General features: G+C 36.5%; 1 protein-coding gene across 2 annotated transcripts in view; it reads left to right on the top strand.

The window, feature by feature from the left end:
* The window catches only part of PTCH1 (patched 1), an 89,982-nt gene extending 77,378 nt beyond the window's left edge, over window positions 1-12,604 (top strand). For both annotated transcript variants that reach the window (XM_032213089.1, XM_032213087.1), the window contains 5 exons: window positions 29-171; window positions 3,824-3,923; window positions 5,846-6,100; window positions 7,879-8,410; window positions 9,449-12,604. In XM_032213089.1, coding sequence (XP_032068980.1) covers window positions 29-171; window positions 3,824-3,923; window positions 5,846-6,100; window positions 7,879-8,409 — 1,029 coding nt within the window. In that variant the 3' untranslated portion in view covers window position 8,410; window positions 9,449-12,604. The remainder of the gene's footprint in view (window positions 1-28; window positions 172-3,823; window positions 3,924-5,845; window positions 6,101-7,878; window positions 8,411-9,448) is intronic.
* The last annotated feature ends 4,363 nt before the right edge of the window (window positions 12,605-16,967 follow it).

The following is a 16,967-nucleotide window of genomic DNA, read 5'->3' as shown; positions in this document are numbered from 1 at the left end:
TGCATACTAATTAATATATTTTTTCCAGGCATTTCTAACAGCGATAGGAGACAAAAATCGAAGGACTATCCTTGCATTAGAACACATGTTTGCACCTGTGTTGGATGGCGCTGTGTCTACACTACTTGGTGTATTAATGCTTGCAGGATCTGAATTTGACTTTATTGTCAGGTAGAGTTTGCTTATTTTTGTCTTTTCCCTTTGTTTTATGGGAACAAAATGAACCTCATCACTTATCTGATTACTCAAATGTCCTTGCAATAGAATAATACGATATGTGGATAAGAGAAGCAACATTCTGTTGGATTGTATGTCAGTGTTCCACCAATGAAAGGCAATTTTATCCAATAAAATCCCAACTACATGGCTGGACACAAAAAATTGTGCAAACTTTCAAATGCTCCAGAACTCTTCTTCAAGCAAAAAGCAAGGAGGACATAAGAAGCAAAACTCCCAATAATTCATTGTAGGATTTACAATACACTTTTTTTCTTTCCCTATACTTTATTTTATAACCTCTTGTTTATTAAAGTGTTCAGGACTACCCCTGCCCCTGCTTTTTATTAAATGTTGTTTTGTTGTAATAAACACAATTACCATTTGTTGTAATCCAGTTAGGAATTGTAGGCGATATTGTTAGTAGAACTTGCTTTGTAACTTTTTTCCTCTCTTTTGTCTCCTATCTTGTTAAAGGGTGGAAACAGATTTCTCCTGTTTCTTTATTTCTGAACAGGCTATCTGATTATTTGTTTCCTTTTTCCCCAGCAACCTTTGAGCTGTCTCAATATGGGTTTGAGATTTCAATATTGAACTGGGTTAAGGATACACACAGAGAGAAAGGAAGAGATGCAACCACCCTAATGGGTGTGGTTTATCACAATTCCTAATTTCTTTTGCCTATTTCTGTTTTGGGAACTTGGACATTTCTATTTACCTGCTGTTGCAATAACATAACATGCCTGCAGTCTTGTGGCTTCACTTTTACAGTACTATGTTAATACTTACTTTAAACTCTGCTTGCACTACAGGTGCTGAGAAAAACTCAGAAAGGCTCTTTGGCAGCCAAGGCTCTTACTTAATAAAACATTAAGTTAATCTCAAAGACTATGTACTGCCAGTGGTTAACCAGAGATGGCCTTTCACCAAAACATTGTTTAGAACAATTTAAATAGAGAATATTTTTGAGTTGGGAAACCTATAAAACTATAAGCACCCTGGACCGTTCTCTCTCTCCCTTCTTTTTCCAAACTAAAGGTTATAAAAAGCTTTTCCTGACCAAAACTAAAAAAGAAAATTGGAAATGAATGTTAAGTCAGCAGGACTACGGGATGCCTTGTAAAATCCATAAAACTGCCTATTGGGCTTTCTGTTGGAGCCTAAAGGAAGCTGGTGGATTTTATTAAGGATATTAATTTCTCAGATCAAAAGAATCAAACTAATTCTTGCTTTAGGAGAACTCTCTGGAGGGATGCTGGAAACGGATCCTATTTGCTTCTTAGGTAGTTTTTGAGCAGAAGAGCAACACCATTGCAGACAAAATATAGAATAAGGTGAATAGATATTATGAGAACAACCTATTGTTACTATTACATTGCTAAACATAGTAAAAGTCAAAAGAAGACCACAGAAATGTAATTTCTCTAAACATTGAATATCTCCAAATTTGAAGCTAGTTTACACCTAACTTCCCATAAACTTCCTCTTACTTCTCTCCCCTGTTCAGTTCTTCATTACATTCCTGCATCATTTCTCTTCTCAGTGTTTACATAAGGTATTCCAGATGTGATTTCATCATGAAGTAATTAGGCTTTTGAGTGCTCAGCCTCAGCAATTGGAAAACTCTGAGCCTTACTGTGTTTATACTGGGTAGAAGAAAATAGCAGAGCAGAATAGTAAGTGGTAGAAAGACGTTGAAAAGCAGTTTCTGCACCACATGGTTTACATTCCCCTGCTTACCTCCAATTGCTAATCAGCTTCTGTGGATTGTGCTAAGAGATGCTTTTCTATCTTACCTGTTGGAGTAAATATTAATCGCCTGCTAATAGCTTCTACCTATGGAAGGAAGGGCATTGCCATATTATTCTTTACTTCAGGCAAGAGATTACTAGTCATTTATACCAGTGGGGTTTCTGTTCATATTTTACTGTGAGAACAGAACACCACTCTTTTCAAGAATACTTTTTCACCACTCTTTTCAAAGTACTTTTTTCAAATAATTATTTTTAGTGTCTTAAAATTGAGCTTGGCTTTTATTATTTTCTAGCACAACCTGGATTTAGTTTATTTTCTCTCTCTCTCTCTCTCTTTGGGTCTCTTTTGAAGATGGATGGAAAGTAAATAAGCAAAGCTTGGGCATTATTTCAAGACCCAAGAAAGGCTGCAATATTCCCTCAAGGAATAGATTTTAAACTCAACAGCACATCTGGGTAGAGGTTTTATACACTCAGTGGTCAGATCTGTAATCAGCCTGTTTATTCTAGAGCAAGATTGATGAGATGCAATTGACTCCGGCAAGTCTTATATGAAGTTGTGTATAAATTCTAGTATAAAGTTGTGTTCATTTATAGTGCAGGAAATTGGTTGCTTATTTTTCCCCTCCACTAATGCAGACCAGAAACTTCCAAATGTAATACTTCCATAACAGGAGGATAGCTGTAGTTCCCCCCCCCCCCCCCCCCGTTTAGGCCACATAGTGAGCAAAACTATAGTGAGCAAAAGAGTTGACTCATCTCCCCCTTCTGTTCCTTTCACCTTCAAACAGTTGTCTAAAATCTGCACCATAAAATGCATTTTTGGGTTTAGCCTATTTCTCCCTGGTCCCTCTCTCCCTCTCTCTCTTTTTCCTGCTCCCTATCCCATCCCCACTTTTCCCCATGCTGGATATTTTCTAGCCCAGCTTTCCTCTTGGCTGGCAGGTTTGCCATGTTATTCATGAAGGATGCCAGACCTTAGCCCTCAATGGTGGGAAAGGACAAGCACTTGTGCACTCTCCTCTTCTTCCATAGTCCTTCAGCCTTTATGTTTGAATTGGGTGACACAAAACAAGAGCGTTCAGAGATGCTAAATTGTTCAACAAAAGATTAGCCTGCAATGTAGCTTGGCTATTGTAGAGGGCTCTTATGCAATACAATGCTCTGGCTTACCACAGAATGGCTTGCATTTTCTTTGCAAAAGCGGGTTCCTGTGTTTAAAAAAGGTTGCAATTTGAGCTATTTGGTAAAAGTGGAGCTCACAGAATTCAAGGCGGAAAGTTATGATTAATGAATGGCAAGGGAAAGCCTTACCTGATACACTAGAGATTTAATTAGAGATTCTGCTGTTAGATGCAGGAGCATTTCACACTGGATTAGTTGCTGGGAGAAGTGGACTTCTTTCTCCTTCTAGGCTAAATTGTTTAAATTCTACACCCTTCACTTCATTTGTTTGCTTCTGCTGGATTTTCACTAATGGAGGGCCTCTTTCATTGTATTTGTGCTTTCAATCCTTTCAGTCATTCAGTTTGCATTCCATATTTTTGTGTTTGTGTAACACGTTCATAAATAACATTACATGCTGCAAGATTCTGGCAAATTAACAAACTTTTTTTTCTTTCCTTTTTTGAACTAACACTTTGGTTGTGGAATGTAGAGCTCTCTAATCCAAAAGGTAAAAAAAGAAAACAATATTGCATGCTGAGTTTATTCATTAAATAGAAAAAAAAATGAACACTATATTAGCATGTTTGCTTGAATATTTAATGAAAGTATATTATCTGTTTTGTTTTCTGTGTTTAGTATTGAACATGCTTTCTGATTGTAACCGTTTATATCTTAAAATGTTTCAGGTACTTCTTTGCTGTTTTGGCAATTTTAACTATCTTAGGCGCTTTGAATGGATTGGTGTTGCTTCCTGTTCTTCTTTCTCTATTTGGACCATATCCTGAGGTCAGTATTATGCTCATTATAGAAATTGTCCATCTCCCTCCTCCCCCCCGAAGTTCCGTTATAATGATACATATTTTGTGCTTTTACCATTTTAAAGTATATTGCTTTATAATATTTGGTACTTTGATAACATAATTCAAAATCCAAAACTTAATTTGTTTTACAGATCTAACTTTTCTGTTGTAGAAAAGTAGATTCTGAAGTTGAATTTTTCATCAACAATTTGTGATTGGATATCAGAAGTGTTATTTTATGGCCTAACTATTGTTATCTTCCAATTGTGTGCCTCTTTTTCCAAAACAGAACACTGGAAAGAAGGAGAAAAGGCATATAATACAAAATTTTGCAAAACATAAAAATATATTAAAATATATTAAAGCCCTCTATACATCATAGCTAATGGCCCCAATTGATTGCTGTTAATCAGAGTTGACTTCATTCCAATACTTGCAGCTACCTCTTAGGCAGGTCTGTTACTGCCATCTTCACTTTTTCCCCTTTCTCCTGAAATATTTTTTTTTGGGGGGGGGGCAAGAGAAACCCAGATGATGACATCAGGTTTGATCAGTTGCAGACCCAGAAGACAGCTGCTGGGATAATAGTATGCCTGCTTGAAAAATAATGTACTGCATGCAGTATTCATAGAGAAGATTCCTCTAAACACAAATTAAACTAAATAGCAGATTTTTTTAAAAAAAATGTATGTACTCATGGAAGAATCATCATTCTTAGGTCTTTTAATGCTTTAATAACCATTTTTTAAAAAATATCTTGTCTCATTCCCTTCCATCAATTAATGACATCAACAGAACAAACTTCCCCCTCAAATCCCATTCTTTCAGAATTTCTTCACAATTCATCTTCTGTTGTTTCATTGTTATTGTTCATTAGAATGTTACAATGAAGATCCCCAATCTCTGAATTCCTTTTTTCATACTTCCCCAGAATCATTATGTGGTAGCAATTCATACTTTTTGACACATATTTTAGTCCTTTTTTCATAACCGAACCCACACCTTCATTGTCATACATGTATTCATCAGCTCAAGTCTAAAAGATAAGACCACCCTTATTCAAATTATTTCTTTTCTTTGTTTCATATATTTTCCCTCCCTCTCTCCCTCCCTCCCTCCCTCCAACACAATCTTTCACATTCCATATGAATCCATAAATACTGACTTTCACTTCCTTTTATAGCTTTAGTCAATTGAGGCTTTTATATAGTTATTCACCCCTACTAATGGCAAAGACAGTTTAGGTCAATTCTGATATATTTTGATCACAATGCCACAAGTGCAATCAATGGCCAGTTTTACCCCAAACATACTTATACTATTGTATTAGCTTAGGAACCTAAACTTCTGCTTACCTTCCAAATCTGCGTATTTTTTGTATCCTACCAAGTAGCAGGTTCATACAGTATACTGAGGGATTATGGAAAAATTAGTGAATGACGGGAGAAAAGGAAAGAAGGGAAGGAAACAAGAGTGAATGTGGAAAAATATAAGGAGAGAATAAGTCCTGTATGAAAACAATATTAGAAGATTGATCAGTTGATCTTTCAGTAAAATGAACAGGGGGGGGGGGAATGTAAAGATAAGTAATGTGGAAGATGCTTCAGTGAAAAGAATTATGCTACAGATTGTCACAAAAGTGTGTGGGGTAACAATATTTGGAGATATGAAATAATTGGAGCCCTTTTAGTTCATAACAACAGCAACCCATATATCATGTGCAGTAAGTTTAAATAACAGTATATCAAATCTTAATATATTTTATGTTCCTGCACTGTTCATCAAGGATTGTTAGTGGAAAATGAACACAATTTGTCTGTAGTTCTTTAAAGACTAATGGTGGGTATTTCTCCAATCTTGAGAAAATGCCTAAGGCTTTCATTGAAGCTTTAAAAATGTTATCCTCAGGTTTCTCCAGCTGATGGAAGGAGCAGACTACCTACCCCTTCTTCTGAACCTCCCCCAAGCATTGTGAGGTTTGCTGTTCCACCAACTCATGGTCAAAATGGCTCAGATACATCCGATTCAGAATACAGTTCTCAGACAACAGTATCAGGAATCAGTGAGGAACTACATCAGTATGAGGGCCCCCAGAGAACTGGGGCCCCAGCCCATCAAATCATTGTTGAAGCAACTGAAAATCCAGTGTTTGCCAAATCCACAGTAAGTAACAGAAATCCCATTTGATATTTAATTTATAGTACATTCCCACATTCTTATTGTTAAAAATAATCCTGAATCAGTTCATTTCAGGAAAGAAGATTTATAATAAATTAAAATAGAAAATGACCAGTTAAAAATACTAAATTATAATTCTTTGAACAAGGGATATTGTTAGGTAATACCTGTTTAGAAATTCCATGTGACTATAAGTGTACGGAAAACAGTAATTGTTTGTAAGTGAAGGAGATGATTAATGAGTAAGGCATGTGTTCATAATCTCATCTTCAGAACACAAAAAAGGGGTAATAAATCTATTTTCATCGGTCCTTTAATTGTATTTTTTAAACTCTACTTATTACAAAATTCAACTGAAGTTATGAAAAAAAGATGCTAGAATCTGTCCACTGCTAAATAAATATAGGTGGGTTTAATCTGTATATTTTTTTCCTGACACAGAGATTTGAATAGAGAAGTGAATTGGTATAGTTTGGTTGAGAGAATTTCCAAGTAAGCAGTTGAGTTTTGCCAGGTTCTCTTTCATCAGCATTAAGCAGCCTTTGAATGTAAGCAGGCAGGAACAAAAAGAAAAACATTCTAGCTGGATATAAGTTGACAAAAGTGATGAATATTTATCAAAGTATTTTTTCCAAACCATGTCCAATTCATATTTATCTTTGAACAAGCTAAAGTAGGAGGTAAAAGGAGATTCTTTTCTTCTGCTTTGCTTCCAGTGCTGCTTCCAAGATGAAGAATAGGTACCGTATTTTTTGGAGTATAAGACACACTAAGATTTTGAAGAGGCAAATAAAAAACCTTCCAAAAATGGGCCCGTTTTTTGTCAAAAAAAGGGCATGCCTAGCTTTTAAGAGGCTTATAGAATGCTGCGGGGGGGGGGGGAATTGAGCAAAAATGACCCATTTTTCACTAATTTCTGCCCTCCCCAGTCCCCAGGAGTACTCTGGAAGCCTCCTAAAGCTTATGCATGGCCATTTTGGTGAAAGGGCGGGGTTTCGGGAGGCAAAAAATGCCTCAGTGTATAAGACGCACTCAGATTTTCAGCCTCTTTTTTGAGGGAAAAAGGTGTGTCATACTCTGAAAAATAGGGTAATTAGAGCTATAAAAAACAAGTAGAGTCAGGGGCATCCATGGTGGTGAGGGGGAACTCAACAGGATCAAAATGGCAGGCATGACTGGGCAATTGAAGGCCCGTCCTGTTTACATGAGAAAGACATACATTAAAAAGTTTGATTGTCTGACTGTGCCAGTCATTTTGATATTGCTGACCCCACCTGTGGATGCCCCTGAGCAGAAGTACACTTCTGGATCAAAAGTGTTTGATTTAAAAAGATGCTGCACTCTCAGTGTTTTGAGGTTTTATCAGTTAAATGTGCCATCCCAGTAATATTTTCTACTTGAACTCTATCTCTTGCCAAAAACCAAAAGTGTTTGCTTATGGAACCACACGAGAAAATTTCCATTCCACTTTTTTTGCAAAAGGAGAAACTACTTAAATGGATTAACGAGAATACACTTGAATAAGATTGTGGAAAGTGATTTTGTGGATGCAGGCACTGATCTTTTGTTTCGCTGCAATGATGCTCTTTGTTGCTTGTTATGAAGTAAAAGAGCTATAGAGCAACAATAAATGTAGGCTTCTAAGTAACTCAGCTGTGGCAAAGTACATTTAATTAATGCAACAAAAACTGTTTTATGAACCAGTTAAAAAAAGTTCGGTTCCACATTATTGCTTAAAAGTTTCTCTGCCTTTTTTTCCCCAGGTGATCCAACCAGAAGCAAGCTATTATCCATCAAGCCCAAAGCTACAATCTAATCAAGACCGTGGGACCCAACAAACTTGGCATAAAAGCAAGAAATTGAAAAGAGAACCAAGGGAAGGACTTCAACCACCCCCTTACCGGCCACGTAGAGATGCCTTTGAAACTTTTACTAAGGGGCATTCCTGTTCTAGTAACAGGGATTGCTCTGGTCAGAGAACTCGTTCTCAGAACATCAGAAATCCAGCCTTTACTGCCACAGGCTCTTCTGTGCCGCCATGCTGCCAGCCTATCACTACTGTGACTGCTTCAGCTTCAGTTACTGTAGCTGTACATCCTGCTGGGCATAGCCACAATCCTCACGGAGGAAGCTGTCCAGCCTGTGAGAGACACCATGAAGCCGAGCATGGACAATTTGAGGATCCTCATGTGCCATTTAATGTCCGGTGTGAGAAGAGGAACTCTAAAATAGAAATCATAGAACTGCAAGATGTTGAATGTGAAGAAAGGACTCATGGCAAGGGCTCAGATTAAGGTAAAGCTTTCCATCTCCAGTGGGTCGCATTACTCACACCATCAAGCATGCATAATTGCTTTCAGTGCACTTCTTACCCATCTCAACATTGAGCCATGGTGACGCAATGGTTAGAATGCAGTATTGCAGGTTAATTCAGCTCATGTCCAGGAGTTCGATCCTCACCGACTCAAGGTTGACTCAGCCTTCCATCCTCCCAAGGTTGGTAAAATGAGGATCCAGATTATTGAGGGAAATATGCTGACTCTGTAAACCGCTTAGAGAGCGCTGTAAAGCATGAAGCGGTATGTAAATCTAAGTGCTATTGCTGTAGCCTGCTGTAGCTTTAAGCAATTTCTTATTGTATTAAGGAATTTCTAAAACATAGGGGGACATGCAAATGAGATGGGCAATTAAATTAATTCAATAAATGAAAAGGAGCTTGAGTCTAGACTCAAATTTAAGGGACAATATCTCAGTTTTCTGGGTTCACTTGATAGCAGTCAGGATGATTGTCAATTAAGAAGGAAAAAGCTTTTTGCCTTTACTGATGATTAATTTAGCTAACCCCATTTGAACATGCTGATAAATTAGTTGAAAAGAAGAGAAACAAACCAATATTTTCTATTTCCCTTTTAATACTACACTGAAGCACCAGAGAGGTAAGAGGAAATCTGTCAGTGATATCACAGACAAATAGTCCTGGCTCAGCATTATGCATAGGCACAGCCTATGTTCATTGGAGCCACTGAAGGAAGTTATGGAATATAAGATGACAGTACGATATTGGGGGGGGGGGGGATTATAATATCCTATTTTAATAAGGGAACAACTAAACAACAGAGGTGGTTAAATTGCTTTTCTTAGAAATTACTATGTCCACATTAAAGCACTCAGAAAAGTCCAGATCATATTTATAACTTGTGTGTTTTACACACACACACAGTCTTGTGACTTTTAATTGCAGCCTTGCTGAATGGCTTTAGCTGAGATGATTTATTTATCTTTGCTGAACTTTAAGTGAACAGGGGGGCTCCGTTTTTGTCTTTATTTGTACAGGGAAATAACTGAAGCAAAGAAGAGGCCAAAGATGGGAGACCTCGTCTTTCCAGAAACGCTTGAAGAGAAACTACTTCAAGTTATTTGGGGGAGGGGGCAATGCTGCACCAGGACAAATATTCCCCTTTACTGTAAACTATTGTAAAATTTTGTGAATTATTTCTATAAATATTTAAAAGATGTACACATCTGTAATATACGAGAGGAACTGTGTAAAGTAGTATAATCTGGAGTTGTGTTAAGCTCCTGTTTAACAGAGTGGGGACTGTTGTTTGTGCTCTGTACTTACTGTACGTTGATTTCTATGCCACAATTAAGCTTAAACTAGTCATAAATTTCAGCATCTGTTGCTGCTGCTTAAATATTGTATGATTTACATGTATAATTCTATGCAAATATTGCTAATGTATTAGGATATTTTTGTGTAAAGGTTCATAAATATATATATATATATTTGTGTGTGTGTATGAGAGAGAGAATGTGTGGTAAACTATTTTAAAAATTTTCATATCACAGCCCTGTGGTAGTATGAAATACTTCTGTTAACTTTCAAACACGCTATGCGTGATAATTTTTCTTTTCTGTTTTTTTCCTTAATGAGCAGATATGAAGAGCAGTGTGTTTAACGCTGATGACTGAAGTAGGCATAGCTGTGTGGTTTGTGTACTATAACTGTTTTGTGGAGAACAGATTATTGTGAACATCTAACATATGCCCTGCTGAAATGAATGTAGCACTGAAAGTATGTGACTTACCTATAATTCACATATCTAATGAATGGCTCACATGTAAGAGCTTTGGCCAGAAAATTATATGTTGTATAATCCCTTTTGCCTTTAATAACCTACCAGTGCTGGCTAACACTACGAATTTGTACTTTTCAGTTCAACCAGCATTAATGCAAGGTTTCATGGGTGAGCAAATGTTTGTAAGATTGCAATTAGTCAATAATAATTAATTAACAAAATTCCACATTCAGTCTAAACAACTGGCTCTGTGACAAACCACCAGTAATAATAATGGAGTTTAACAATTATTAATACCATCACACACAAAAAATAGGAGTGGAATGATTGGGAGGCAGCATTTGTAGGTTCTAGGCTTCTGATGTGTTGTACTTGGCCTTGAGCAAACTGCAGAAACTGCCTCTGCTGACTGCACTGTGGCTATATCTCCAGTGAGAATAAAATAGCCTCTTGTCCTTATTGCATCATCCCACCTACTCAAAACAGAATAAAAATGAGATGCTGGGAGCTAAATGGTAAAAAGTTTGGTGTGTTTTAGAACTGCACTTCATCATCATGATGATCATAGATGGTCATGGCTGCAATATGCAACACAACTGATGAATTTAATCTTTTTTGTTCCAACATTTTATGAAACCTTCAAGTTAGTCAAAAGAACATTTCCATTCAGGTTATCAGATCTGAAAACATGTCCCTTTTAATATTGTCTTCTCCAGGCTGGCAACCCTGGTGTTATAGGTCTTTTAATCAGAAAGATACCAGGCTGAGAAATACATCTTAAGTATTGATCATTTAGATGTTTAAAGAACAGTATTTTTCAAATTTGTAATAATGAAAAGTTGCCATATTATACACATCCCAGCAAGAAAGTAATTCAACACTATTTTTATGGCTTTCATTTCTCAGAGTGAAGGGGGGGGATGAGGTTAATTTTCTCTGCTGTGTCCTGATCTCATGAAAAGAGGAATTCCTGCGTTTCTTCCACATGTTGCATGAGCTGCCCTTACAACATCATCATCCACCACTAAGAGAATTCTCCTTTTCAACAAAACTTTGAGGAGCATGAGAGACAACATGCAAACAGATCTCCTACATATAATTTGAGTTAAAGCAGGATTATATGCAGTGATAAAATACACTCTGATAGCATTTGAAAGCAGTTTCTTGCTGGTGCATAGCTCAGCAAATACTCTTCTGAACAAACCTCAGTGAGTGAAAGCTAATGCTTTTATACAATGCATGTTAAATTTGAGACTTGTGCTTATCCATCAGCACTCATCAGATATTTAATAAGTTCTGGCGCAATTGATTTTATCAAATTAGCTAAGAGCAGCTATGTCTAAAAAAAACCCCATATATTTAAGCGATTTTGCATCAAGCAATATCTAAATTCAGTTTGACTTAACTTTTGTAAGAAGCAGTGTCATACAGACAAACCTTGGTAACTAGATTGCGTGGACCTGATATGATTATTTCCGTAATTAATCTCCCTATTTAGTCACTGTTTAAATAGAGCAATACCTGTCTTTTGCTCAGTTTCTCATTTCTCCCTGTTATATATATGTCATTATAATACATTAACCAGCATGGCCCTTTCAGCTCCAACATTAGAAATACATTAAGGCAAAATAGTTGTGGTATCTGTCTAATCTGAATTTTCTGAAGAGCAACTGGGTAGCTCATTGTTTCTGTGGTGCGAAAGGCAGGAAATCTCACTCTGTATGGCTATTTGGCAACAGAAGCATCTAAATTATGGTAAAGTTAGATAATTATAAAGAGAAACAATCTTGCAAAGTTGATACCAATTGTAAGCTTATATTCTCTGTCAGGTACTGGTGACTCAGAAGTTATGACAGTTGCTTATTTGCTTTGTGTTATTTTTTAAGAAAGAGGGAGAAAGTGAGCAAGTACAAGAATGTAGTTTTCAGTAGTCCTCACCTTAACTTTCCTCGGTGTGTGTGTTTGTGTGTCAGAGAGATATTTTTGCCTTTTTATTTTGTGAGATTGCCTACTCCCTAGGGCATAGTATAACCATTTTCTCTTGTCACATTGGCAAAAGATTTCAGTGATCAGCTCTTCTATGTTTTTAAATGATAAATTGTTGATATTTATATTTTTGTATCATAAGAATGTTTTCTTACAGTATTTGTCATGCCAGTTTATAACAAACAAAATGCAGGGATTTTATTTCTATTGAAAACACTATTACAGCTATGTTTTTACTTTTTAATTGAAATCTTTATTTGTATAGAATGCTTACTAATGTTAAATAGGAAGAGAGTATATAACATTTACATTAAGAACTCATTCAGTAGGGTTTTTTTTAGAGTGAGAAGTCGAAAGGAAAAAATATTCAGACTGGTTCTCATTGCCTGTTTTTAGCAGGAATGGGTTTGTATTTCAGTTACAAAGATAAAAGTATGCCATATAATTTATTTATATGAAAATTTATTTTTGTAGTGTACATAGTAGTCCTCAATTCTTTTGACAGAATTATATTTTTAAAAGAGTTTATATGTGACAATACCATTATGTTTTGGAACAATACTGAGACATAAAATACAATGCACATTTTTCACGATATCCCATTTGCAAACAAAATCAAGGTCAACAGTATTAAGGAGAGTGTGGAATATTGCCTGTCATTCTGAACTGTTTTAGGGTTACCATTTTGTGATCTAGTGTGGTTCTCAATTTTAAATCATAAATGAAAATTTGTACAAACTCTCTAAACATTAATGTTCAAACACTGATAGAAATTCTAACATGAATAAAAATATTATAACTTATTGTTTACGTATTTTGTTTGTGGAACATTTATTAAAAATAATGGCTTGCATCTTGTTTGATTCATACAGGCTAACTGAAACAATATTCTGGACAACCTTTTTAAACACAGTAATGACCTTCATTGTTTAACATGAAATGTTTATGGTGGGATTTTAAAGACCTGCATAGGCCATCTCAAAGTTGCAACAAATCTTTGGTGTGCAGCCACAGATCTATAATTCTGACAGAGTCTGGACTGAGATTGTTTTGCTGCCTAGACAATAAAGGGAGTTCTTCATTGAATTCTCAAGAACCAGATCTAATGGATTAGCAGTGTTAATCGGTTATAGCAAGCAATAGTCTTGTGGTATCTTGAAGCAGGGTGGGCAAACTTTCAGGACCAAGAACTGAACCTAAGATTTTGAAGAGGCTAAGGACAACATCTGATGTGTGAGTAGAACAGGATTTGGGGTAACTTTGAAGGTTTTGTTTGCTTGTTAACTATGAAATACATACATAACAGCTTACAGTTTTTTTCATCTGCTCCACATTTCAAAATGGGAAGCAATTATCCTGTCAATTTTCAGTCCATCAGTGTCTGCAAAAGGGGTTTCAACTTGCCCACCCCTACATTAAAACAGATATGTCCAATGATAATCCATCACTGGCAATTTCATTTGTTCAAGTTGATTTTATCCCACATCTGTCAAAGCACAGTGCATAAAAGTGTGTATTAGGTGTAAACATTTATGCCTTCAATATAAGACAGGGATGAATCCTCAACAGAATGCCCATGGGAATCTCTCTGTGTCTTCTTGGCTCCCTGCACATCACCTTTGGGGTTTAGACAACTTCAATAAGCATTCTACAAATTGACATATTGAAACACACACACACACCCCTCCACAAAAATACAAAATGAGAAGGGACACAACAAATTAGGTTATCAACAAGTTTACAAGTAGTATGAAGAAAATCATGGGAATGATCTGGTAGAAGCAAAGACAGGAACACTAGATTTATGGTTATCTGTAATACATTTTCCCCATCATGGATGCAGCTTCCGTAGATTGGATTGCTCAAAGTTCACTCAGCATTAATTTGGAAACCACTTTTCCCATTTATATTTCATATCTTTTACACTATTCAGTATTACTCTTTGGTCTCTGTTAAACCTACCTAGGGAACAACATTTCTTTAAGACTAAACTAAACATGTAGCTAAATCCTTTGACATAAGTGGCCGCTTCAGAGTGGTCCTCATTGAGAGTCTACGGTGCCCTAATTGTACAACGAGATGTGCACTCAGCTGCAATACAAGTAAATAATACTTTAGAGGAGAATCTGAAATAGAGGCTGATTATAATTGAATTATCACATTCATGCCATACTTTAATTGCTTTTAATAACTAGCATAAGTAATAACAATAAAAGGCCTATAATATAAAGAGTAAAGTCCTGGTCTAAATAGAGTTAGTAGAACAGTGTGTGTGCCAAGAACTGTAGCACAAGTGGCTTTGTAATACTTTCCCCATTCTAAATTTTCACAGTTGAGTCCAGTCCACAAAAGCTCTGGGGAGGTCCATGTATACTCTGTTTATAAAAGTTGAAAGGTTAACAGTATTGTTAACACTGATTAAATATGGGGAAAAATGTTCATGTTTACAGCAATAGCAAGAAAAAAAAGGAAAATTATTGCAAGGAAATCTTAATTTTATAGACTTCAATATAGTGGACCTTCTGAGCAGCAATTTCACAGTCTGAGGCAGGGCTGTCAAACTCCCAGCCCATAGGCTGGATGCGTCACATGCTGGCTACGTGGTTCAGTGAAGGGTGGGGGAAGCCCCAATACTTCACATGATGCTGCCATGATGACATGAGTTTGACACCCCTGGTCTGAGGTATTTTATATCAATCTGTAACGATATATAATTATACCAATGACACAAATGGTGCCATTGCATCATTTGTATGACATTATCCCACAAATGATATAAACTGCCATAATTATAAATTCCTGTATTTAACGTGACATAAAGAATAAACCCTCAACTGGTGTATCAAAAGGAGATTACGCTGTAATTAACTAATTTTCTCTCTCTTTTGGTCTGCTTTTGGGGGCCTATTTTTTCTAAATTAAGAAAATTATATATTTAAGGGCACATTTGCTCTGCAAGAAAGTTGCCAAAATTGATATCACAAACTAAAATTAAGAACTGAACCATTTGTCTTAGGAGACATCAGGAAGCAAATAAATATTTTTGTTGGTGAGTGTCATGGTAATTAAGAAGTTGTATTTTAAGCTTTTACTTGTTTTATTTTCATTTTTTACTTACATTCTTAATCTTTTTCTAATTTAAATCATCTCTCCTACTGTATAGTTTGGCCAGTGGTGGGTTTCAAATTTTTTTAGAACCTCTTCTGTAGGTGTTTTGTGGGAGTGGCCATGTGAGTGGGAGTGGCTTGGGAGTCATGTGACTGATTGGGCATGGCCAACTTGTAAAATGTGGTGAAATTCACTTAACAACGTTCTTGCTTAGCAACCAAAATGTTGGCTCAGAAAGTCCGGCATTTGAAATGTGCAAGTCTTAAAGCTGTCAAGTTACAAGATCCTTGCACCCGTAACCCTTTAGAAAAAAAACCCCAGGGATGTTCAAACTTGACAGCTTTAAGACTTGTGGACTTCAACTCCCAGAATTCCTCCTCCAGTCATGTTGGCTCAGGAACTCTGGCATTGAAGTGTGCAAGTCTTAAAGCTGTCAAGGTACAAGACCCTTGCACCCCCTAACCCTTTAGAAAAAACCCCCAGGGATGTTCAAACTTGACAGCTTTAAGACTTTAAGGTTTAGATAGGCCTCTTAGAGGCGGGCGGGGCGATTGGTGAGCCAGCCAATCAGTGAGCGGCAGGCAAGGCAAACATGGTGCAGACGGGCCGGGGGAGGGAGCTGGAACCGGTTCTAAATGGCACAGTAGATTTGTGGAACCTCTTCTATAGAAGAGGTTAGAACTGGCAGGACCCCACCCCTGAGTTTGGCCAAAGATACAATCAATCTGAAATGACCAAGAATTTAGATAGCTTCTTAATATGAAGATTGAGGAAAGCACACTATCCTTTTTTAAGTGCTAGATTCATTGATTTATCAACAGTATTTCTTTTACTGTCAAAAGGGAATTTTTATCCTATGTTTGTAATATTATAGCAATGGAATTTGAAAAAATGGGAACAAGCCATTTAGAGCCAGCCAGAGTTTTAAACTAGGTGTTTTGTCAAGGCAAAAATGAACTAAACGAAAATAACTTTCCCCAAAAGCCAAATTTGTTACCTGCTGTAAAAATGTCTATTAGTTTCTGGTCCATTCCACTTACAATATTAAATAGATATTGAAAGACAATATGAATCTCTATTGTTTTGTCACAAAGGAAATTAAAACCTGCAGTGCAGCTGATAGACTTCTCACTGCTTCATTAAGTGGAGAACATTTAAGTCTAATTTGACAGGAGGAAAAAAATTAACCTTCCTTGCAAACTGCTACATCAGAAAAATAATAGAAAAATGGAATTAAAAAGTTGTACACACTGCTGCACTGGAATTAATACCTTATTTTCTCACTTGATCTATGATGAATCATTCATTCCCCACAACAGTAACATCAATTTTACATTTTACAACCTGAGTTATGCAATGAATTATTTAAAAATATTTTTTTATAATTCTGATGGAACCACAACCAATACTTGACTGCCAAATTAATAATTTGTGATGATTATCTCCAAGTATTAAGGCTTCTCGGAGTATTGAACATCCATAGAAGATATCTTGAAGTTGGAGAAATTGCCACACAGGATATTAACGTATTGACATTGTTAGTCCAGAACAGTGGCCTCTTTATTGGTGTGTCACATACACAAACATATACCCAAGCAAAAGAAACAATTTTGTGTCTCCCCCTCATCTAGGTCACTCTGACCAGTGGTATTCAGCAGTAACATTGAGGCTGGGCCTGA

This window comes from Thamnophis elegans, chromosome 3 (assembly GCF_009769535.1).
Source record: "Thamnophis elegans isolate rThaEle1 chromosome 3, rThaEle1.pri, whole genome shotgun sequence".
NCBI lineage: Eukaryota > Metazoa > Chordata > Lepidosauria > Squamata > Colubridae > Thamnophis > Thamnophis elegans.
The sequence above is the reverse complement of the archived record's forward strand: the minus strand, read 5'-3'. Positions and strand labels throughout refer to the sequence as shown.